This window comes from Antechinus flavipes, chromosome 1, assembly GCF_016432865.1.
Source record: "Antechinus flavipes isolate AdamAnt ecotype Samford, QLD, Australia chromosome 1, AdamAnt_v2, whole genome shotgun sequence".
Lineage (NCBI taxonomy): Eukaryota > Metazoa > Chordata > Mammalia > Dasyuromorphia > Dasyuridae > Antechinus > Antechinus flavipes.
This window is the reverse complement of record NC_067398.1, coordinates 675,709,235-675,733,179: the sequence shown is the minus strand read 5'-3', so window position 1 is coordinate 675,733,179 and position 23,945 is coordinate 675,709,235. Positions and strand designations below refer to the sequence as shown.

The 23,945-nt window shown below is 57.6% G+C and overlaps 1 protein-coding gene across 3 annotated transcripts in view; it reads right to left on the bottom strand.

The window, feature by feature from the left end:
- PDE4C (phosphodiesterase 4C) overlaps nucleotides 1-23,945 on the bottom strand; it is a 52,011-nt gene that overhangs the window by 3,140 nt on the left and 24,926 nt on the right. For 2 of the 3 annotated variants that reach the window (XM_051972332.1, XM_051972330.1), the window contains exons 2-14: nucleotides 13,328-13,519; nucleotides 13,142-13,178; nucleotides 12,902-12,972; nucleotides 12,766-12,818; nucleotides 11,806-11,918; nucleotides 9,742-9,835; nucleotides 8,236-8,420; nucleotides 8,042-8,140; nucleotides 6,965-7,129; nucleotides 6,562-6,661; nucleotides 3,769-3,923; nucleotides 2,976-3,098; nucleotides 502-684 (exon numbers count right to left, since the gene is read on the bottom strand). In XM_051972332.1, coding sequence (XP_051828292.1) covers nucleotides 502-684; nucleotides 2,976-3,098; nucleotides 3,769-3,923; nucleotides 6,562-6,661; nucleotides 6,965-7,129; nucleotides 8,042-8,140; nucleotides 8,236-8,420; nucleotides 9,742-9,835; nucleotides 11,806-11,918; nucleotides 12,766-12,818; nucleotides 12,902-12,972; nucleotides 13,142-13,178; nucleotides 13,328-13,519 — 1,570 coding nt within the window. Of the gene's footprint in view, nucleotides 1-501; nucleotides 685-2,975; nucleotides 3,099-3,768; nucleotides 3,924-6,561; nucleotides 6,662-6,964; nucleotides 7,130-8,041; nucleotides 8,141-8,235; nucleotides 8,421-9,741; nucleotides 9,836-11,805; nucleotides 11,919-12,765; nucleotides 12,819-12,901; nucleotides 12,973-13,141; nucleotides 13,179-13,327; nucleotides 13,520-16,374; nucleotides 16,711-23,945 lie in introns of those variants that run through there. The other variant, XM_051972331.1, reaches the window with a different exon arrangement.

Below are 23,945 nucleotides of genomic sequence, written 5' to 3'. Positions count from 1 at the left end.
CTCTGCCCCCCAGTCCCAGGCCGGGGACGCGGCCCCCTCTGCCCCTCTGTCCCAGGCCGGGAACACGGCCCCCTCTGTCCCAGGCCGGGGACACGGCCCCCTCTGTCCCCTCTGTCCCAGGCCGGGGATGCGGCCCCCTCTGCCCCCCAGTCCCAGGCCGGGGACGCGGCCCCCTCTGCCCCTCTGTCCCAGGCCGGGGATGCGGCCCCCTCTGTCCCCTCTGTCCCAGGCCGGGGACGCGGCCCCCTCTGTCCCCTCTGTCCCAGGCCGGGGACGCGGCCCCCTCTGTCCCCTCTGTCCCAGGCCGGGGACGCGGCCCCCTCTGTCCCCTCTGTCCCAGGCCGGGGACGCGGCCCCCTCTGTCCCCTCTGTCCCAGGCCGGGGACGCGGCCCCCTCTGCCCCCCAGTCCCAGGCCAGGGACGCGGCCCCCTCTGTCCCCTCTGTCCCAGGCCGGGGATGCGGCCCCCTCTGTCCCCCAGTCCCAGCCCTGGGAGGCTGACCTGGGACTTCTCCACGGAGGCCGTGTGCTTATCGCACATGGGGCTGATCTCCATGCCCTTCTCCCGCTCCCGGTCTCCCTGCTGGAAGAACTCCACCATGATCCTGTCCGTCCACTGGCGGTACAGCTCCAGGGGCTTGGTGGGGTTGCTGAGGTCAGCACAATGCACCATGCTCTGTAGGACCTGAGGGGACCGGTGGGGGGCAGGAGGGTCAGGGGCCCAGCCAAGGTCAAACCGCCTCCCGCCCCCCTCGGCCACTGAGTAACAGGGAGGGGCCCCGGGTTCGGGGCCATGGGCAAGGCCGGCCCTGCGGGCCCCGGCAGTTTTTCTCAGTGACGGTCTAGCGGCTACAGGGGGCAGAGGGACCCTCCTCTCCAGGAGTTCTCAGCAGCCCCTTTGGGCCCGTGGGCCTTTCTCTACAGCAGGAGCCCATTCGGCCCCTGGCTTCTCACCAAACAAAGAGAAAGTTTTCAGTCTGTTCCTGATTAGGACGTGGGCTTGTGGGGGGCAGAAACTGCCGCCTTTTCGCTTGTGTTTGTCTCCAACGCACCGCCGGCGCTTGGAATCACCGGTCAGAATGATGATGATATTAAGTGAGGGGGGTAATGTCCGAGAGACCCTGGGCGGGAGCCTGAGGTTCCTCTGCGAGGGAGTGGAGGCCAAGGGCCATCCGGGTGCATAAACTGGACGTACAGATTGTTACTGATGGCTGCAAAGGTGGCCCGTGGGGAAGAGAAAGGGACGAGCTTTCTACTGGGCTCCTCCATCTCTTACACGGATCCCGCTTGGTCCTTACAAGGTGCTATTGTTATTTACATTTCACAGTTGAGGAAACTGAGGCGAACAGGACTAAGGGACCCGCTCAGGGCCACACGGCGTCCAAGGCCGGATTTCACTCAGTTCTTCCTCCAGGCCCGGGGCTCAGCTCATCCGCCCCCACCTACAGTGGGTCAGTATTCAGGAGGAAGGCTAGAGAGGGGTCCCGGGGATGTGAGCAGAGCACCGGGGGTAGTCACGGAACCACCCCGCCCCGAAGTCTGTCCCAGTGGGAACCTCTACAGCTGCTCCCTTCCCAGGGCCGATGGCGGAAGCAGCAGCCAGATAACGGAGGGAAGGCATAAAAGGGACCCGGAACTGGACCCACTCGCCCGATTCCAGGTCTAACCACTGCCCTGCTCCCTCAGCACAGAATCCCAGGATCAGAAGGGACCCCTGAGGCCGGACTCTCTCCACAAGCTGACCTGACCATGTCCCTCCCTGCTCCGTCACCTTCAGTGGCTCCCAGCCACCTCTAGGATTAAATATAAACTCATCGGTGTCGTTTTTAAAGCTCAACATATTTACATAAACTTCAGTCTCAAAGTAATTCCTAAATTGCAGGTCTAAACTGCAGACAGCCTCCTCTTCCTTACTCAAGAAGCTTCCATGGCTCCCTATCATCTCTAGGCTCAACAAAAAATTCCGTTTGGCTTTCAAAGCCTCTTGTGGCCTGGTCCCTTCCTGCCGGCCAGCTTTCTTAGCTCGCCTGTCCTGAGATCCAGGGGCCCTGCCCTCCTTACTCTTCTTGACACACTCTCTCTCCCAGCTCCGGCTCTTTTTCCTGCTGTGTCCCCCTGCCTGAAACGCTCTCTCCTCATCGCTCCCTCTGGGCCCCCCTGGCACAAAAAGCCTTTTCCAGTCTTGTCCCAACTCTTCTTCTCTCCCCTTTTTTTTTGAGGCAACCAGGGTTAAGGGCCTGAGGATGTATTTGAACTCAGATCTTCCCAACTCCAGGCCTGATACTCTCCCCACTGCCACCTAGCTGTCATGTCAAGTATATAAAATATAGAAGTATATGAGTTAACAAAAATATACTGTCGATGCAGGGTAACTAGGTGCTAGAATAGGTAGAGTGCCAGACCTGGAGCCTCACCTTCCTGAGTTCAGCCCCAGACACTCACTGGCTGTGTCACTTAGCCCTGTTTTCCTCATCTGTAAAATGAGCTGGAGAAGGAAACGGCAAACCGCTCAGTAGTTTTGCCAAGAAAACCCTACGGGGGGTTATGAAGAGTCTGAAAATAATGGAACAAAAATATATTTAAGCTGCACAGATTCATGTCTATCGCTTTATCTGACTACACACACACACACATTTGTTGTCTCTGGAAGGGGACCTTCATTCTTTGTTGTTGTATTCCTCGGGCCTGGGATCAGTCAACAAATATTATGCGCCTTCTGTGTACCTCGGGCCTGGTACACAGAAGGCGCATAATATTTGTTGACTGACTCAAGTCTATCTGAAGACCCTAGGAGTTCAACACTCCATTCCCCTGTGGGGTAGCTTTCATGGGTAAGGCTTTCCTCACCTCTCCCTGAAACCTGCCCCTTGTCACCCCCATCACTCCTCCTGCTGCTGCCCTCTGGGCCCAGTGGCCCTCTCCCACATGGCCACCTGGGGGGAGGGGGGCGGCGCGGCCGCTGGCTCGGCTGCCCACCTGGATCCGGTCGGAGTAGTTGTCCAGCAACAGGACACCCAGGCTTGTCACCTTCTTCGTCTCCACCATGGTCTTCAGGTCGCCCAGCAAGTTCATGTGTTTGGACATGTCTGTGGCCAGTACCTGCCCAGGGAGAGCAGAACAGGGAGAGATGGCACCTTGGACAGACCAGCCCTGGGATCCTGCTGGCTTCACGGAGCATAGGCCCTTCCTCTCCTAGAGCTGGTCCTAGCTGGGGCCCCAGAAGCTTTCCAGTGTTGTTAATCTCAAAAAGACAGAGCCACTGAGCTGGGGAGGCCTTTAGAAGACAGGAGGTTAGAGCCGGGAGGAACCTTAGAACCCAGGAGGTCAGAGCTGGGAGGAACCTTAGAACCCAGGATGTCAGAGCTGGGAGGGCCTTAGAAGCCAGGAGGTCAGAGCTGGGAGGAACCTTAGAACCCAGGATGTCAGAGCTGGGAGGGCCTTAGAAGCCAGGAGGTCAGAGCTGGGAGGAACCTTAGAACCCAGGATGGCAGAGCTGGGAGGGCCCTTAGAACCCAGGAAGTCAGAGCTGGGAGGGCCTTTAGAACCCAGGATGTCAGAGCTGGGAGGAACCTTAGAACCCAGGATGTCAGAGCTGGGGGGGGGGGAGACCCATGCCTCCTTTCTATGTCCGGAGACGCTGAGGTCCAGAGCTGACACAGGATTTTCTCTGGGTCCCAGAGCGGGTCGGGGCAGAGCTGGCACTGGGACCAGCCCGCCGGGCCAGCCTTACACCGGGTTCTGTTGGCTGCCCTCCCCCGGGCCCTCTCACCATGTCGATGACCATCTTGCGCAGGCTCTGCCGCTGCTTGACGCTCAGGTTCTGGAAGATGTTGCAGTTCTTCTCCTGGAGCAGCTTGAAGCCCACCGCCAAGTGGTGGTTCTCCAGGACGGAGGCGTCATTGTACATGAGGGCCAGCTCCGAGTCTGAAACACGTGGGGGTAGCACAGGGGAGCCGGTGTTACCAGTCTGGCAAGGTTTGGGGCCCAGGGCCTGTAGGTGAGACTCTGGGGCTCGAATTCAGATCCCTGACCCCCCCAACTAAGTTGCTGAGCAATCGAGCAAATTAGTTCCTTTCTCTGAGCCTCCAATCCCTGGGGATGTTGTGAGAAAATCTTTTTGTAAATCTTCCATGCCACCTATTACTTTTACTTTTATTACTGCTCATGGCGGTTGTTGCTCCAGACTCGGCTTTTTTGGAGAGTCCTGGGAACTTGTCCAGGGTCCCACCTACGGGGGAAACCCCCTGCCTGATACAAGAAGGCAACCTCCCCTTGAAGGCGTTAGGCCGTGCCTAGGACGGGGAGACCTTTTGTTGGAGAGACTCTTGTCAACAAAGTGGTGTTTGTGATCATCCCCAGTGAAAAGTGCGGTTGTAAGAGAAAAATACAGAAAGGTCTGAATGAGCGTGTGACATGATAAGTGAGAAGCACTTGTCCGAGCTCACAGAGGTGACCCTGAGAGGTGGAACTCGAATCCAGATCTCCCCGTCTCCACGATGGCCGGAATCTGAATTCTGCTTCAGACACCAGAGGGAGGTCACCTCCACCTTGCCCAGCCTCCGTTTCCTCAGCTTACAAAGGGGCAATAATAGCACCCGGGCCTTGGCTCTTCTCAACAATGAGGTGACTCAAGGCCATTCCAATAGGCCTGTGATGGAAGGTATCATCCACGTCCAGAGAGAGAACTATGGAGACTGAATGTGGATCAAAGCAGAGAATTCTCACCTCTTTCTTCACTTTTTTCTTTCTCTTGGTTTTTCCCTTTTTGGTCTGATTTTTTGGGCACAATATGACAAATATGGAAATGTGTTTAAAAGAATTGCCCGTGTTTAACCCATATCAGATTGCTTGCTCTCTTGGGGAGGGGGAGGCAAGGGAGAGAGAGGGAAACATTTAGAACACAAAAGTTTTATAAATATGGATGTTCTATTTAATTTGTATAGGACTGCTTGCCATCTGGGGGAGGGGGTGGAGGGAGGGAGGAAGGGGAAAAGTCGGAACAGAAGTGGGCGCAAGGGACAATGTTGTAAAAAATTACCCAGGCATGGGCTCTGTCAATAAAAACTTATATTAAAAAAAAAACAAACAGATGCAAACACAAAATACTAAATAATTAAATAAAAACAGAATAGTCAAAGAAAAAAATGGATGTTAAATCTCTACGTGTGTTTGGAAAAATAGAACACATTTAAAAAATAACAGTACCTGGGCAACTGGGTGGTGCCCTAGTGTCCAGAGTCCCGGACCAGGAGCCTGGAGGACCCGAGCTCCAATGTGCCTTAGCCCTGTCCTAGCTGGGGCCTGTGGGGAAGTCTGTCTCCCTGAGCCCGAGAAGGACACGGCAAACACTCCAACCCCAACAGGGTTGGGAAGAGCCGGGCGGGAGAACAACAGGTCCCGCCTCCCAGGATGGTCCTGAGGGGAATGAGCTACAAGGGCATCGCGCCATATAATAAAGGCTCCTTGTTGCTGTGGGATCCCGGGTAAGATTTCTTATTCCGAGGGTCCGGCACTGCCGCCCGCAGGGTGGGGCCAGAACAGGGATGAGCCCACAGAGAGCCGGCCCCTGGGAAGGACCCAACCGCAGGGTTCTGAGGCCACTGGGGAGGGCAGGGAACTCAGAAAAACAAAGACTTTAGAGATCTGGCCCAACCCCTCATTTTACAGATGGGGAAACTGAGGCTCCCGGAGGTCCGGTCTCCACCCTCCACACTGATTCTTCTCCTGGGCTTTAAGGGCTCCCCCAGTCTCGCAATGCGCAGGGCCGCGGGGTGGGACGGACGGACGGAGATGGAGAAGACGTGGTCACATCTGTCTGGGAGCCCTCCCGGGCTGGGGGGAGGGGTAACCAGACACACAGACCTGCGGTGGGGGGCAGACAAAGGGCTGCGAGGGGCCCGCTCAGAGACAAATGGGGGGAGGGAATCCAGGTGGGAGGAGCTCTGAGGCCGTGTATTCGTTTTATGTTAATATTACATTTTGACTCTAAGTTTAATACTATTTGATACTAAGTAACGTGTGTTTTGCTACGTTTTTATTTATGCTGTTCCTTACTTCCCAATCACTTTTTGGAGGCAGTCGGGCTTAAGGGGCTAAGGAGACTTGGGTCTCCTGACTTGGAGGCTGGGGCTCTGTCCCCCACTGCCCCCCAGTCAGTGGGGGCCACAGTTTGCCCCTCTGTGGGGGACGGCCCCATCTCCTGCACGGGCCTGGGAGACCAGTCAGCACAGGACAGGCGGACCAGGAGGGAGAGCCACGAGAAAGGCACAAGGCGGGGAGAGCCCAGGCTAAGAAGCCCCATCTGCCCCAAGCTTCTAGTCTGAAAGCCCCTATTCTGTGGGGGACCGAAGCCGGGTGGCAGAGTGAGCCAGACGGCCTGGGGGACGCTGCCTCTGGCTCGCCTTTCAGCCTCAGCTTCTCCCCGGGAGGGAAGGCCTGGACTCCAGAGGCCCCTCCAGCCAGAGGCCGAGTCCCAGGCCCAGGTCCGCAGGCCCCAGCCGGGGCTCCTCAGCTACAACAAGCCCCGGCCCCAGACCCCCCTCTTCCGCACGGCGCCACTCACTGGTGTTGATCAGAAACTGGTTGGAGACCCCGGGGTGATCCACGTCATGGATGGCGCTGGCGAAGATGGCGGCCAAGATTTCCAGATCGGTGAAGACAGCCTTGAAACAGATACGGGTCGTTGGCGGGGGGTGGGCGGGGAGAGGGCCCAGAGCCGTCAGAAAACTCGCAGGCTCGGCCGGGCCGGGGTCCCTCCGCCCTGACCGGCTGCGGCCTTGTCCCCGCCGGGCCTGGGGGCTGAGGGAGCCACTGGGAGCGAGGGGGCAAGGACCCAAGGAGGGAAGAAGCATTTATCCCGCATCTGCTGCTGCCCGGGCCTGGGCTAAAGGCTTTACAAATATCTCAGCTGGCTCAGTCAGGCTGGGGCGCGTGGCCCCCCCCCCCCCCGGCCCTGGCCCCCGAACCTCAAGCGCCGGCGTCAGCAGCAGCACGTGTGTGGACTGGGCGACATCTGCCGCGTGGAGGCTGTTGTGATAGGCCACGTCAGAGTGGTAATGGTCCTCCAGCGTCAGCAGGTAGGTCACCAGCGTGTCCGGCTGGATTTGGAAGGTTTTTAGCAGGTCCCGCTCCTGGAGGTGGGACCGAGAGGAAACGGAGGCTCTGAAGCCAGAAGGACCTTAGAAACCAGGGGGTCCAAATCTCCCATTTTACAGCTGGGGAAACCGAGACCCAGAGAGAAACCAGGGGGTCCAAATCTCCCATTTTACAGCTGGGGAAACCGAGACCCAGAGAGAAACCAGGAGTCCAAATCTCCCATTTTACAGCTGGGGAAACCGAGACCCAGAGAGAAACCAGGGAGTCCAAATCTCCCATTTTACAGCTGGGGAAACCGAGACCCAGAGAGAAACCAGGGGGTCCAAATCTCCCATTTTACAGCTGGGGAAACCGAGACCCAGAGAGAAACCAGGGGGTCCAAATCTCCCATTTTACAGCTGGGGAAACCGAGACCCAGAGAGAAACCAGGGAGTCCAAATCTCCCATTTTACAGCTGGGGAAACCGAGACCCAGAGAGAAACCAGGGAGTCCAAATCTCCCATTTTACAGATGGAGACCAGAGAAGTCATATATTTTAGATTTGGAGCCCAGTAAAGATCTGAGAGAGAACAATAGCAACAGCTAACATTTACCTAGGGTTTCCAAATTTTGTAAAGCAGTTTATACGCCTCATTTGACCCTTAGAACAACTCTGAGAGGTAGGTGCTGTTATTATCCCCAATTTACAGATGAAGAAACCGAGAGTGAGAGATCAGGACGGGGTCTTAGAGTTTAAGACACATGAACCCTCGTGGACTGCCTCCTTTTGAATTCACAGTTTGGGACCCGTTCGCAGCAGCCGTGGGCAGATCTGAGCTGCCCCCAGTAATCGGGGCTGTCTCGAGAGGCGATGGGCCCCGCGTCTGCGTAGGAGGGCTCCTCTCACGGAAGGAGCTGCATCTCGAGAGGCCCCGGGGAGCCGGCTCCAGGTGCTCGGGGTGACCCACCTGAAAGATGCTGTACATGATGGCTGTCAGCGGGCGGTTCCCGGAGAGCTCGGCCACCTTGAACACGTCCAGACCCCACCGGTTTGTGTCTTTCAGCTCCTGAAAGCAGAGAGCGGGTTCGCACTTCCCTGCTCGGACTGCAGTGGCCCCGGGGGCTGCACTGGGGGTCCGGGCGCCCCCGCCCCCCAGCGCACCTTCTCCAGCAGCTGCTCCTGGTCAGACTTGACGCCGAATTTTGGGATGGCGGCCGCGGTGAAGCTGGAGCTGTGGGGCAGCCTGTGGAGGCCGCTGATCTGAGACATGGGGCCCTCCTCCGCCTCCTTCTCCTCCTCCTCCTCCTTGACCGGCAGGGGAGCGAGCTCCACCTCGTTCTGCTTATCTGAGGGAAGGCAGCCGTCTGGGCCTGATAGCTTTGCAGAGATTCTGTAATTCCCACCAGCCCCAGCCGCCCCTGCCGTCCCTTATCACTTATATTTATTTTAAAAATCAACAGCGTTCCAGTCTCTCCTTCAGGTGCGGGAGCTTCCTGGTGATGTGGGAAGGGTGAGTGGCTCTCTGTGCTCGTTCTCTCACTGCCCCAGTCTCGGTGGCTCCCGGCTCTCGGGGACCCAGCACGGCCTTTCTGCTCTCACCCTTCCCGAGCTAGCTCAGGAGCCCTGGGAGGGCAAAGCCGGGGGGTGGGAGGGAGTCCTGGCAGGGGCAGGGCAGAGAGGGAGGGCGCTGTACTCCCGGGAAGTGTTTCGGGACGCCTGGGAGGAGACGACCCCCAGGAAGCTGGGGATGCAGGGTTAGAATCCAGGAGGGAACTCGGGCCTGGAGACCCCGCTCCTGGCCATCTGCCTTGTATCTGACTGAACAGGTTAAGGCAGTCTGGCTCCCTCTCTTTCTCCTTCCCTCAAGGTCTCCCATTCTTCCTTTTGCTCCCTTCTCCTCGCTGAGACTAGCCCCACGACCCCTGCTCTTGATCCCATTCCTTCCTTTCAGGCCCCCCCCATCCTGCCTCCCTACCTCACCACTTAAGGTCTCCCCACCCTAACCAATGTTCGGTCCCTGCCGACCTGCCCCAGACCTCGCCTCCTTCCGTGGCCAGAGTCCTAGAAAGGGACCCTCATGCCCCGTTCGGGGTCACGCCGCCGTGTGACTCCCCAGGTCAGGGCTTTGTCCACTACACCGTACTGGGCGCGGCCCACCACGCGGGCCTCCCCCTTTCACCATTTCTTCTAGACTTCCGTTTATCTTGGACTCTGCCCTGACCCTCCCTCTCAGAGCCCACCAAGGAGGACAGTACTTATTTTAGGGCTAGAAGGGACCATAAAGGCCGCTGGGTCCAATTCTCCCTCTTCTGTAGATAATGAAAGGGACTCCCCTCACTCCCGCTTGCCGCGGCTTCTACTTAAGCAGGGCGGGTCTGATCTATCCCAGCCTTTCCCAATCAATAATCAGTCCCTCATTATTAGGCACTTACTGTGTACCGGGCACACAGAGCAGAGGCAAGGCCAGCCCAGCAGCTATTGTTAAGCCTTGGGGAGTCACAGGAAGGACCCCAAAAACCCAATGCTGATGAGGTAGAAAAGGATGAACCTCGCATTTTGTGAAGCAGAAAATGAGGTCTAGAGAAGGGCGGTGATTTAGCCAGTGGGAGAACTGGGACTCAAACCAAACCCGAAGCTCCCGCCTCCTGCCTTAAGAGGCCCACTCACCCAGAAAGGTCTGGGAGATGTACTCCGACACCTGGTTTCCGGAGCGGCTCGTCTCTGACAGGTGAGTCAGCTCCCGGTTAAGCATCCGCTTGAACTGTGGGGGGAAAACGAAAGGTCGATTCCCCTGGGCCTGAGATCCCCTTTTCTAACTCTAAGGTCGCCCCCAAAGCTATTACGTTTTCCTGTAATTCCAACGGGAAATCTATAGTCGTTGGAAACCTCGTGTTCAGGAAAGGAGGAGGACAACATCCCCTTTGGGGAGCAGAGACCCAAGGGCGGCCTGGGGGCTGGGACGACCCCCTCCATTGGCTTGTTTGAGGGCGCCCAAGTGGGGCTGTGACTGTGACTCAGCTTCTTCTTAGAGGAAGAGAGAGGGAGGCTGATATCTTGTGAGATGGAGTCTGGTGAAAGAGCCACCGTCCTAATGCTCTCTCCTACCCTGCTTCTGCCAACAACCTTTTCCTTTTTAAAATGAGCAGTGTCTACCAAATGGCCTCTGAGACCCCTCCCAGCCCTGACCTCCCGGGTTCTAAGGGCCCTCCCAGCTCTGACCTCCTGGGTTCTAAGGACCCTCCCAGCCCTGACATCCCGGGTTCTAAGGGCCCTCCCAGCTCCGACCTCCCGGGTTCTAAGGGCCCTCCCAGCCCCGACCTCCTGGGTTCTAAGGGCCCTCCCAGCTCCGACCTCCCGGGTTCTAAGGGCCCTCCCAGCTCTGACATCCTGGGTTCTAAGGCCCCTCCCAGCCCTGACCTCCCGGGTTCTAAGGGCCCTCCCAGCTCTGACATCCCGGGTTCTAAGGCCCCTCCCAGCTCTGACCTCCTGGGTTCTAAGGGCCCTCCCAGCCCTGACATCCCGGGTTCTAAGGACCCTCCCAGCCCTGACCTCCTGGGTTCTAAGGGCCCTCCCAGCCCTGACCTCCCGGGTTCTAAGGACCCTCTCAGCCCTGACATCCCAGGTTCTAAGGATCCTCCCAGCCCTGACCTCCCGGGTTCTAAGGCCCCTCCCAGCTCTGACCTCCTGGGTTCTAAGGGCCCTCCCAGCTCTGACATCCCGGGTTCTAAGGACCCTCCCAGCCCTGACCTCCTGGGTTCTAAGGGCCCTCCCAGCTCTGACCTCCTGGGTTCTAAGAGCCCTCCCAGCTCCTACTCTAACAGTTCCCAGATCTGGCCCAGTCTGACACCCGGCACACCAAAGGTTCTCCTGGCCTGTTTCAGAGGCCTGACCCCCAGTCCCTCGCACTGATACAGAAAATCCCCTGAGGACGCTGGGCGGTGATGGGACCCCCTCCCCCACAGGAGCACACACGGCTCCCTCTCCTCTCCCCGGCAGCGCTCGGGCTTTAAGCATCGGGGCCGGGGGGAGAGGCCGGGGGGAGAGGGCTCAGCCGGCCTGTGTGCTCTCCCGGCCCCCGCAGCTCCTGGGTGACCCCCCCTTGGTGCAGCAGAGCTGTGGTTCATGCAAATACCCACGGAAACCTCATCTCATCCCCGGGCATTTTATGCTCCGCTGGATTCCTTTGCAGGCTCATCCTTCAGGCTCATTTCTGGATTTTTGAGCCCTGGTTTTGCCCGGGGGGGGCATCACAGCCCCCCCTCCCCCTGCCCAGATGCCCGAGGACGGATGGACACACAGCCCCCCCCCCATGACCCCCTCCCCCCGCTCTGAGGGTGCCAGGCCCAGCCCGCCCGGGTTAGTCAGGGAGGTCTGCTGCTTTGTCGGTTGGGGTTTTAAATCTACTTCAGAGGGACGGGGAGAAAGGGCCAATGACGCACAGAGCCAGCTGTGCCTGGCCGACCACGAACACATCTGCGGAGCAAACAGGAAGGGGGCGGGGGCTGGGGAGCGGCCGGGCGCTCAGGGCCTGGTGGGGAGGGGAAGGCCCCGGGCCCGAGCGGGGGAGGGGGTCCGGGCCCGGCCCTGCCCGTGCCTCAGTTTCCCTGCCTGTGCCTGGGCTGGGGGCCTTCTCTGCCGTTAAAGCCCCGTCCTTGAGCCCGTCCGGAGCGGGGGCTGAGGGGGCGGGGAGGGTCCTGGCCCACCCTCCGGGGGCAGCAGGTGCTGACTCACTTTGTTGGAGGCCATCTCGCTGACCGAGTGCTGGGTCTGCAGGGTCTCCAGCTGGTCCAAGCACCAGTCCAGCTCTTCCAGGGTCTCCATGGCCAGCTTCTGGCCGACATCCTCTGTGGCAAGGACCGCGGGTCACCGCCTGCCCCCTCAGCATCAGCGCCTCGGCCCCGGCAGCTTCCCCCCAACGCGGGCCGAGGGAGCGACTGCTCCAGGGCTCGGGGTCTGGGCAGGCGCCCGTCAGCAGCTGCCCCCTCCCCGGCTCTGGCCCCGGGGGGAGTCCCGAGGCCCGGATTCAAATTCTACCCCACATGGGTGTGTGACGGAGGAGACTTCTGCCTGCTCTCCATGGGAGCCGAGCATGGGACAAGGATCTGCGGGCAGCGCGGTGCCGGAACCCGGGCCCAGTCCTTGTGGCCACCACCGCAATCATTTACACGCTGGGCCTCAGTCTCCCCAAACGTACCTTGATGATCTCTCTGAGGCTCCCTCCCACCCTGACCCCCCGGGGCTCCGAGGCCCTGTCTCTCTCTGTTCCTCGGGTCCCTCCCGGCCCTGACTCTGTGAGCCTCTCCCTCTCCCATCTTCCTGGACTTGCTGCCAATTACATGCAAAGTAGTGATTGGTTCCGGGTCCAGAGGTCAGACCCTCTGTCTGGTCACCGTTGGAACCGGGCCTGGAATTGCCCTGAGGGAGGTGGGGGACGTTGCCCAGTTGTTCTCTGTCCCTCTCTGCTGCTGTAAGAGCGGCTCTCGCAGAGGGAGTGGGAGAGGGACACACGAGGGCTGGGAAGGGGCTCGCTGAGGACGGTGTTTGCCTGCTCTTCCTGGGGAGACCACTGGGGGGAGGCTCGTGGCTGGGGGGGTGGGACCCCCGAGAGTACAGGCAGGGGGGAGCGAGGACCCCCTGACTCAGAACCCCATCTTTACAGACGCGCCCCAGCACCAGCGGGGGCCCACTCACCTGGCAGCGGCGGGGCCCGGCAGCCAGAAGCAGAGCTGCTGCTCGACACTCTCCTGCAGAGCACAGGGGCAATTTAGGGTCCGGCGGGGCCGCGCAGCCCCCAGGCCCCTCCCCCCCCGTACACGCACGCGCTCACTTGGCCACGCGGTCCTGGAGCCGGGTCAGCACGGCGAAGTTGCTCCTGACCGTCCGAAGGCTGGCCAAGACCTGGGAGGGGAGGCGGCGCCCGCTGAGTCTCCCGCCGGGGGAGTCCCTGCTCAGCGGGGCCGGGAGAGGGGCCCAGCCCGGACTATTCAGGGGAGAGACATCCGGGGGCAGCCTCCCACCCTCCGGCCCTCTCCCTACAGCAGGGGCCGGGAAACAGGCGGGCACCCACCTGGGCAAACGGGGTCACGATCATGTCTTCTCCATGTCTGCGGGGAGAGAGAAAGTCTGTCAGGTGGGCAGGGGGAGAGAAGGGCCGGACGGAGGCTGGGCGGCTTCTGGTGTCGGAGCTCTCTCCCTGGGCTGCCCCTGCAACGACGGATTCGCCCCCGAGCCCCCGTCCCAAAGGGGAACTCACAGGTCGCTGGCAATCGAGGAGTTCCGGGACATGGCCTTGGGGGAGAGGTCATAGTCGCTGTCCGAGCGGTAGAGGAAAGACTCCCGCCTCTGACTGTGGGGGAAGTTGCCCTGGATGACGAGGCCCGAGCTGGGACTGGTCTGCAGATCCAGCGGGCTCCTTCCCGAAGACAGGCCATTCTCAAGGTCGAAGCTGCGGCCGGGGGAGAGCAAAGGGGCTGAGCGAGGGGGCCGAGGCGCTGGCGGGTCCCCGACCCTCGCCCTGGAAGCGCAGGACCCCGCGAGCCCCCGGCCTGCTCCGCGACACGTCCGGGGCTCAGCTTCCCTCGCGGCTCTCCCCGCGGTCCCCAAGCCAGGGGCCAAACCCCGAGCCAGCCTGGGAAGCTTTGGGTCAGGCTGCCCCATCCTCAAGAAGGCCGCAAGTTCTCGCCCTTGTTCAGCATCACAGGATTCTTTACTGGGGTTCTTTAACAAATAAAGAAACCGAGGGCAGGGAGATCCGCAAGGCCCCACAGACACTGCATTTAGGTTTCTGCCAGATCTCATTTCTAGCCCTGCTGCTCCTTATGGAGCCTGAGACCACCCAGCTTCTCCCTGGGGCCGGCCCCTTCTCCGGGCAGGGCAGATCTGCCGCCTCCTCCTCCAGAGGAAAGGCTCTCCCTTCGGAAGCCGACTGACTGACCGGGCAGGGCACCTGTTAAGCGCTTACTGTATACAGACACAGAGCGGAGAGAACTGGTGGCTCCTGCCCGGGTGATTCTCCCAGCACAGCCACAGGGAAGCTCTTCCGTAACCCAAACAGGGGGCACAGCATCACATGGAGAGTGTCCTCAGGAAGGGCCGGCTCAGGGGAGAGCAGGACGGACAGACGCAGGGAAGCCATTCGCTGAGGGACACTTCCCCTCCGTCTCTCCCTGCCCCACCGACGGCGCGTCCCAGTCAGAGACAGGGCCTTCTGCCCGAGGGAAGGTCTCGGGGATCAGCACAGGCCCCGCCACCCGAGGCTCCCCCTCTCCAAGGCCATGCCACAGGCTTGGCTCCCCATCCTCATCTGTGGCCTGCTCAGATCAGGGCCCCATCCCTCCCCTTCTCCGCGGGCCCTGGGGCTCTGGGCAGCCGTGTTGGGAACACTGGGGCAGAGGGGCAGGGGCTAACACATGGCCGGGTCTCCCTCCCCTGCCCAGGGGTTCTGGGTCCTGTGCGGGGCTGGAGGGACCAAAGCAGTGGTCTTCCTCTCCTGCTCCCTACCCCCCCCCCCAGAGGGCCAGGCTTGGGGGAGGGGAGGGGCTGTGCTACTTCCCCGGAAACCACAGTCCCCCCGGAGGGCCTGCGGCGAGAGCATCTCTGAGGAGCAGAGGCGGTACACATGTACACATGTACTATACTGGGGAGGCCCCGGGGGGTGCACCAGGCCAGCGACTGTGCACCCCCCAACAGGTACCGGGTCCATGGTGGTCTATGTGCCGGGCCCCGAAAATACATGATGTGAGAGCAACCCCCAAAGGGTCTGTGTAAGCTTACTGTAAGCGGTCTGGAAAGAGCCAGATGCACAGGCAAAATGCAAACAGGGCCTGCCTTCAGAGGACTTACATTCTCTCCTTCTTTCCTCCGTGTTTCTCTCACCCCTCCCCACATACCCACACACTCCGTATCTGTGTGGCCGTGTGGAAGCTGATTTTTTTCCTGGGTTCACACGTGTTCTCATACCTATATATTCATTATATGGGCGTCTATGTGTACTATGTACTTGTAGGGCAGGAATTTCCTTTCCTCGGACCAACCTTCTCATCTGAGACCTACTCCTAGAAGGGCTGAGGGGGTATCCTTTCCACCCCAGTCATGCTCTCCGAGGAGCAGAGCCGGGGAAGCCTTGGGGAGTAAGGAGAAGGCACATCTGTGTGAAGGTGAGCTCTGGGAACCTGGGATTTCAACCTCTCTTCCCCCCCCTTCCCTCCTACAGGCAGGGTACTGACCTTGCCCCTGCTCAGTCCCCTGGGACTGGCAAAACTCCCAGGATCAGGGTTGGCCTGGACTTCTGTCCCTCAGGGGCCAACGTGAGCTCAGGCAACCCTGGGGTGGAGGAGTCAGATCACCTCAGTGTGCCCCTAATTACCTCTTCCCAGTCAGGAAAGCCCGAGAAGGTCCTCTCTCTTCAGGGGGCACCTTTCTCTAACGGCCTCTCCTTCCCTCTCCATCCCCCCCTCCGCCTGGGGCTAATCTTAGGCCAGAAGACAGCTGCAGCCCCTGCTTCTCCCCACCCACGTGGTACCCACAGCCTCCACAGAGACCGAACATAAAGAAGAGGCCATTAGAACATGGTGTCAGACCTGGGGAAATTAAGCCCCGGGGAATCGGCTTGCCCGACAAGACACAGGCTCTCATTCCAAGAGCCGGTCCCCGAGGTGTTTGTTTTGGTTCCCAACTGAGCGGAACAGTCCTTAGAATATAGACTGGGAGGCTTGTGACAGAACTGGAGTGCTGAGATAAATTCAGAATGTCTGATGTAGAAGGCACGGGCCCTTAGAAAACCCAGGGTCAGGTCGGGGAGGGTCCTTGCAGCACGGAACCCGCATGTCAGAGGCGCAGACCTGTGTGCCCTGGGACAAAGCGTTTCAGAACCGGAGGGGGGTCTCAGAACTTAGAATGCCAGAGCTGAGAGTCCTTACAACCGAGACCGGCAGAATTGGAAGGGACTTAACAAGAGCCGAGCTGGGAGGGAGGGTCCTTAGAACAGACAACGTCAGAACTGAAAGGGAGCTTCAGGCAGAAAAGCGAGAGCTGCGAGGGACAGTCCTAGGAACAGAGAAACGTCAGAACTGAGAGACCTTCGAGCAGAATAGCAGAGCCGGGAGGAAAGGATCCTTAGAACTGGAAGGGACCTTCCAACTTGGAAAGCTGGCAAGGACCTCAGAGCGTGGAACACAGAATGCCTGGGCTGGAAAGGCCCTTCCACGCACTACACAGGACGTGAGGCAAGAGTGGAAGCCCCGCTCCCGCAGCCTCCCCCCGGTCCCGATCGGGGCTCCCAGCCCGCCCCCAGGGCGTTACCGTCGGCGTTTCCCCACGATGTCAATGGGCCGGTTGACCGCGCAGGGCGAGCCGAGGAGGTGGGCGCCGCCGCCGCCGCCGCCGCCGAGGCGCAGCAGGGTCGGGGGGCCACCCCCGCTGCCCGGCGGCAGGTTCATAGTGGCGCCCGGGCCGGAGCTCGGGACTCACGCCTTCTGCGCCTTCGCCTCCGCCCCCTCCGCCTCCTCCTCCCCGGGCGGCGGTGGCGCTCGCAGCAGCTGCTGGGGGCCCCGGAGCGCGGCGGGGACATGGCTCGCGGCTCGGGCCGGAGGAGCCGCGGACAGCCGCGCAGCGGTGCGCTCCGGGCCGGGGGCGCATGCTCGGGACTCTTCCCCCCCGCCCCCCGCCTCCCACCTCCCACCGGCCCCTCCCGTCTGGCGCTCGGGGTTGGGCAGCGCCTAGCAAAGAGAGGATCCCGGCAGGGGGGGGGGGGGGCGCGCGCCGCGCAACGGGGTAGCCGAACTCGGCCACGCGCCCCACTCCCCCCGCCCCTCCTTCGGCCGCGCGCTCCAGCCAGCCCCCGCTGTGACGTCAACCTTTCGTTCTTAACTCTGCACTGCCCAGAGACCCCGGACCCAGAATGTTGCCGAGCTGAGAAGCGGGCGCGAGGCAAGGGTTAAAAAGCCGGGCTGGGCGGCCCGGGGGCGGGGGAGGGGGAGGAGAGTCTGAGGCCGGGGAAACCCGGGGGCTCTGGGGAAGGTCAGTCCGGGGACGTGTCCGCGCACACGCGCACCCAAGGCGGACACCTCACACTGACCACATACTGATGCACACCAACCACACGCGGACACACACAGACACTCACCGGTGCTGCCAAATTCAGCTCGGCATTCAGACACTTCCAGTTCGACTCGAGCCCGGCTTTCCAGACTCATTTGCACATTCTTCCCCTTTACTCAAAACTCATATTCTCGCTCTACTCACACATTTACATCTCCCGACATACTCCCTCCTGTCTCCGTGCTGTCCCCACGTCTGGAACGCACTCTCTCCTCCCCTCTTCCCCATGGAACTCAAACCCAGTGCAAAGTCCCCCCCTCCTGAGGCCTTTCATGATCCTCCAGTTTCCAGCTTCCCCCATTGCCTTGTATTTAATGCACAGGTATAGGCTTTGTATAGGTTTTGTAAAAGCTCATACGTGGACATATCATTTCCCCCGAGAGAATCAAAAGCAGCTGCTTAAAGGAAAGGATCGTTTCATTTTTGTCTTTTATCTGTGAAGTCTCCTTTCTCCTCCACTTCCCCCATTGCCTTGTATTTCTTGTACGGGTTTTGTAAAAGCTCATACGTGCACATGTCATTTCCCCTGAAAGAGTCAAAGGCAGCTGCTGAAGGCAAAGGATCGTTTCGTTTTTGCCTTTTATCTCGAGTCGGCTTAAGGAGATGCCGCCCGAGAGCGGCAGTTCCCCTGCCCCAATATCAGCGAACAGTGGACTCGCCTCCGGGTTCTAGCCCAGAATTTGGCACATGGTAAACATGCTTATCGACCGATGCACGCCGGCACAAGGGATAATGCACAAGCCGGGGGGCCCTACAAAGAATCCTGGACTTGTAGTAGGGATGCCACAGAATCCCTTCTTAATTGTGCCTCAGCCTCCGCAGGGGCACAATAATGCCCGCCTTCCCCCAACTCCCGGAGGTGCGTAAAGGAGCCAACGGACACCCAGAAAGCACTACTCGAAATGGACTTCGAGGCTGACACCTCCCAAGGTCCAGCCTCTGGGCAGGGGACGGCTTTGGGTGTGGAGGGTGAGCAGGGAAGCCGGGGATCGCACCGGAGGCGTGGGGGTGGGAGGTGGGGAAGGGAGGCAAGACTACTGGCGCCAGGCCGGAGGCGTGGGCAGTGGAAATCCTATGGGGGGCAGACCTCAGCCTCCCCGCAGGGCTGGGGGCGGGGAGGTGACCAGGGATCCTGCCCCGGGGGCGGGGCCGTGGCGAGCTCAGTCACTGATTGGCCCGGGAGTACTTGCACCCCCGCCTGGGCGCTCGGGCTCTTAGTGAATGTGGGGAAAGGGTCTTTCCCAGAAGACCGAGAGCCTCGGAAGGAGAGTCAGGAGGCCCGAGATGCGTAGTGCCGGCGGGCAGGCAACACCCGTGCGAGCACTGGCCCAGCTCCAGCCACCCGGGTGTGCCCCAGTACCTTCGCCTCAGTTTCCCCCAGAAGACTCGCAGGAAGTCCCCGCAGGGATCAGCAAGGGTTAACCGAGCTCTCTCAGCCCGGGCCGAGGGAGGGATGGAATACTGGGACTTGCAGCTAGGCGCCCCGCCCATGCCGGCCCATCCCGGCCGGGGCCGCTGGGGGCCCCGAGGGTCAGAGGCAGCGCTTTCCATGACGCAGGAAGCTCTGCGGGGCGCGGTTGGGGGTGGCGGACAGACTGGGTCGCGGAGCTGAGAGTGCCTGGTTCTGAGCACAGTCATTGGCTCTCTGCGAATCCCGGTGGGGCGGCCCTGCTCCCCCATGCCCCGCGTCTTCCAGGTCCAGCGTCCCCCACGGGCCCCCCCAAAAATAATCCTAGGGATAGTGGAGAACAGGGTCTGTACGCCCCCTGGCGGGCCGAGACGGCACTGCTGCGGACTCAGGGCTTAGTGTCCCAATAGTACTCGACCACTCGGCTCCTTCCTGTAACCCGGGGACCTCTTCCCCCAATCCGTGGCCCAGAGATTTTTTCCTTTCCCCCTCTCCGCTGCCCTAAGGACTCCTCTCAAAAACCACGATTTTGAGAGTTGGGTGGGATTTCCTCGGACTTTTAGCCCGTCCCACACAGGAAAGAAATCTCCGTTAACATCTACCAGTGGCCTCCGGCCAGCTTCCAGTCCTTTCTACGGGAAAAGTTGGGGAGGGAAGGTAGCTCCCGGGAACGCTAATGAGGACCATGATTTTCTCTTCTCCCTGAATTCACCATGGGCTGGAGGAGCCAGCCCTTCCTAGCAGCCGCTGGCCCCGGGGCCTCGGAGGATCTCGGCCCAGCCTGACCTGCGCCCGGTGGGGCAAGGGTTTCTCTCCTGGGTTCGCATTCACCCCAGGGCGGGGCCCTGCAGAGCAAGCCGTCAGCTCACACCGTGGCCAGAGCGGGGAGAGACTTCCGCAGCGCTCTGCTCCCCGGGCCGTCTCAGACCGGGAGCCTGAGGCTCTCCAAGGTCATGGGAAGCTAGAGATTAATCTACAAGGGACTGGCTGATGCAAGTGCTCTGACTCCTGAGGTCTTTGCACTATACCACACGGCCTCCAGGATTAGCCAGACAGGATTAACATTTTAATTATAAACTCTCTGAGGGAAGAGACTATCGTTTTTCATACTTCTGTCCCCAGCAGTTGAGCCGAGGTCTAACCTTAGTGTCATTCTCCTGCTCAAATACTGCAGCCTTTGTTTGGCATTTACAGCCATTCCCAACTGTCTCCAGCCTCCTTTTCGGGGCTCGTGACATGGTTCTCCTGCCCATACACAGTGCAGCCCAACAGGATTGACATTCTTGGTGCTTCTCTCCCCGACTCTGCCCCTCATCTTAAAGTTCATATTCAGAAAATCAAAGTACAGCCTGTCTCAGTCCCTGCCCCTCAAAGTCAGTTCTTGCCCTAACACACTTTTTCCCCCTGAGGAAACTCAGGTTGAGTGACTTGCAGCTGAATTTGAACTCAGGTCCTCCTGACTTCAGGGCAGGGGCTCTATCTCCACTGCACCATCTAGCTGCCCGACACACTTTTTGGAGAATGTGAGGAATCGGAACAATGGGTGACCCAGAGAAGAGTGGACGGAACCACCCAGTGTACAAGGAGCCTACAGTATATTTCTAATAATAATCAGTAGAATCACAGAACTTCATTTGAAAGGGCACTCAGTGTTCCATCTTATGAGCCAACAAATTATGGGCTGATGGGCTGAATTTGTAGTCAGGGAAATCTAAATTGAAATCTTGCCTCAGACATTTACTAGGTGTGTGATCCTAGTCAAGACTCATCAACTTAATCTTGTTTGCCTCAGTTTCCTCAGCTATAAAATGATCTAATAGCATCTATTTGGTTCTTCTGAGGTTCAAATGAGTTAATATTTACAAAACACTCAGCACTGTGCCTGGTACATTGTAGGAGATTAATAGATGCTTATTCCCTTTCCCCTCCATCTTTATTCCAACTTTGAATGGCAAGTGGTAAAAGTGGAATTTGAATACAGATCTTTCTGACTTGAAGTCTAGCATTCTTTCTGCAATCCCACAATGCCATCAGTGACAAGTACATATAAGAAGTGACATGAGGAATATCAGGAGGAGAAGGAAGAGGAAGAGGGGAAGAAGGAGCAGGAGAAGGAGAAGGAGGAGAGGGGAGGATGAAAAGGAGAAGAAAAAGGAGGAGGATTAGTCACTGGCAGATGAAGCCCCATCTTCAGATCTCCTGCCCAGGACTCCCCATTAATAGGTTGCCTCTCAAGATAGTACTGTAGGTTAAAGAGGTATGGGTTTTGAGCAGGGAGTGAAACCCAGGAGGGAAAATAACAATAATAATCGCTAATCTTAATATTTGCAAGAATCTATGGTTTTATCACAGGCATGGAAAAATGCCATCAAAATGTTTTTCAAACCCTCTATGACTTAATAGATACAACACATAGGGAGTTGCTTGGGATATATAGAAATGAAACAAGTTAGTTGTCTAGATTTACACAGCCAATACAGTTCAGAGACTGTCTAGGAACTCAGCACTCTACTGTGGTAAGCTTTCCCTAAGGGAGGGAGGAGTCTGTGAATGTGTGTGTGTGTGTGTGTGTGTGTGTGTGTGTGTGTGTGTGTGTTATATTTCAATCATTGTTGCTTTTGTAATCCCATGCCTTTTATATTATTCATTTAATTATCATATTCTGAGAAAGTGGTCCTTCCCCAGACTGCCAGAGGGGTCCACAAAACAAAAAAGTTAAAAAGTTAAAGTTAAAAAGGCAAAAGAGAAATCATTGAGGAAATAAATGATCACAAAAGGAGAGAGGGAGCTGGCCAGATATCAAAAGCAAGAGATGACATGTGGATGGACAGCTGAGGCTGTTTGCTGGTGCCCAGGAAGTGTAAGAATGCCTCAGGGGAAAATCTGAGGGAGAATTAGGGACAAGGGAGGTACGAGGATGACAAGGAGGAAGGGTTACTATCTTCACTAAATAGGATCATTGCTGGAAGGAACTTCAGAGTGATGCAGCCCTGCCCCCTCATTTTGCAAATAAGGAAACTGAGGCCTAGGGAAGATTGCTCAAGATCATGCAAGTAAGTAAGAGGGTCACAATTTCAACTGGGTAACTCTCTCCAAATTCAGTGTTTTTTTCAACTGAAGAATGAAGCTGCCTCTGTGGAGGATTATAGGGCTACAAGAAGACTCTGGGAAGCCCGTACATATTACATGTAACACTTGTCCTTTTAACTCTATTGAGATCAATCATTCCCAACTGTTAAACTCCATGAAAGCAGAGGCATTTTCCTTTGTATTTGTATCCCCAGTCTTGTCAACAAGCTTCTTTTAAGTGTTTTCTGTGTATCAAGCACCTTGGGATACAAAGGCAGGCAAAAATATGGTTCCTGTTCCCAAGGAGCACTCAGTTTAATGGGGGAGAGAGATATGCATGGACAAGACACATTCAGGATAAATTAGAGAGAAGCTCAGAAGGAAGGCGCTAAGATGATAGACGGATGGAAACGGTTTCTTGGAGGGGATTTAATCTGAGACCTGGAGGAAGCTAGGGAAGTCAGGAGGCAGAGAGGAGACATGGGGAGGGGGGAACCAGGGAAAATGCTTGGGAATCCAAAGACAGAGTGTCTTATGGAAGGGGCAGCAAGGGGGGCTGGAGAGACTGGATCAGAGATTAAAGAGGAATAAGATGCCAGGGAGGAGGGAACCAGGTTTTGTTTTTTTGCTATTTGTTCGCAATTGCTATTGACTTGCCCAAGTTCACACAGTTAGTTAAGTGACAAATTAGAACTCGGGTTCTATGGTCTATGCACCGAGCCACTGAGCTGCCCCAGAGAGAAGTTCTGGAGAACTTTGGGAAGCCAAACAGAAGATTCTGCATTTGATCCTAGTTGATTGTGTGTGTGTAAGGGATCTAGGGGACTCGGCCAGACTAGTGGGCAAAGATCACTTTAGCAGCTGAGTGGAGCATGGAGAGTTATTACAATGCCTGGAATGCAGTAGGGGATTAACAGATTCTTGTTAATTGGCTCAGTGCCTTCCCTTGAAATTACCTCCATTTACCGTGCATAGAGTTTGTATTTACTTATACACACCCCTGGTTTCTTCATAGACTGTCATCTCCTAGAAGGCAGAGACAGTTATAAAGCATTCGGTCCTCCCCTCACCCCATGACCCTGTGAAGTATTTAAAGAGAAGGACACTGAGGATGAGGGACACTAAGTGACTTGCCCATCTTTACTCAGCTACCCAGGGCAGGTGTTAAGCTCAGAATACTCTCCATTGGTCCTGCTCTCTATCTAGCCACTAGACCCAGATGGCTCCAGAGGAGAAAGTGAGGCAGGTGATCTTGCCCAGCCCTCCCTCACTGAAATCCAACTCACTCGCATGTCATGGGCCCCTTCGAGAAGGAAAGACAAACAACAATAACCAACTCCAGTCCACCGTTCCATCTCCCGTGACACGAACCCTGGACTTTTTTTTCCTATTTCCTTCACCTAGCACAATGTCTAGCTTGCTAATTAATGGTTATATAGCCAGAGCTCTGAGATGGAGAGCCTTATGCAGCCATTTAGCCAGTCCCCACCTGAACCAATACCTACTATGCCTTCCCAGCAAACCTGCTAGATGGCTCCTCCCTTGCACACAACACTCAAACTCAAGTCCCAACCCTAAGAGACTCTCTCTCTCTCTCTCTCTCTCTCTCTCTCTCTCTCTCTCTCTCTCTCTCTCTCTCTCTCTCTCTCTCTCCTTTCTCTCTCTCTCTCTCTGTCTCTCTCTGTCTTTGACTCTGTCTCTCTCTGTCTCTGTCTCTGACTGTCTCTCTCTGTCTCTGACTCTGTCTCTCTCTGTCTCTGTCTCTGACTGTCTCTCTCTGTCTCTGTCTCTGACTCTGTCTCTGTCTCTCTGTCTCTCTGTCTCTCTCTCTCTCTCTCTCTCTGTCTCTCTCTCTCCTTTCTCCTCTCTCTCTCTCCTTTCCTCTCTCTCTCTCTCTCCTCTCTCTCTCTCTCTCTCTCCTTTCTCTCTCTCTCTCTCTCTCTCTCTCTCTCTCTTCTCCTTTCTCTCTCTCTCTCTCTCTCTCTCTTTGACTCTGTCTCTCTCTGTCTCTGTCTCTGACTCTGTCTCTCTGTCTCTCTGTCTCTCTCTGTCTCTCTCTCTCCTTTCTCTCTCTCTCTCTCCTTTCTCTCTCTCTCTCTCTCTCCTCTCTCTCTCTCTCTTCTCCTTTCTCTCTCTCTCTCCTCTCTCTCTCTCTCTCTCTTCTCTCTTCTCTCTCTCTCTCTTCTCCTTTCTCTCTCTCTCTCTCTCTCTCTCTCTCTTTGACTCTGTCTCTCTCTGTCTCTGTCTCTGACTGTCTCTCTCTGTCTCTGTCTCTGATTCTGTCTCTGTCTCTCTG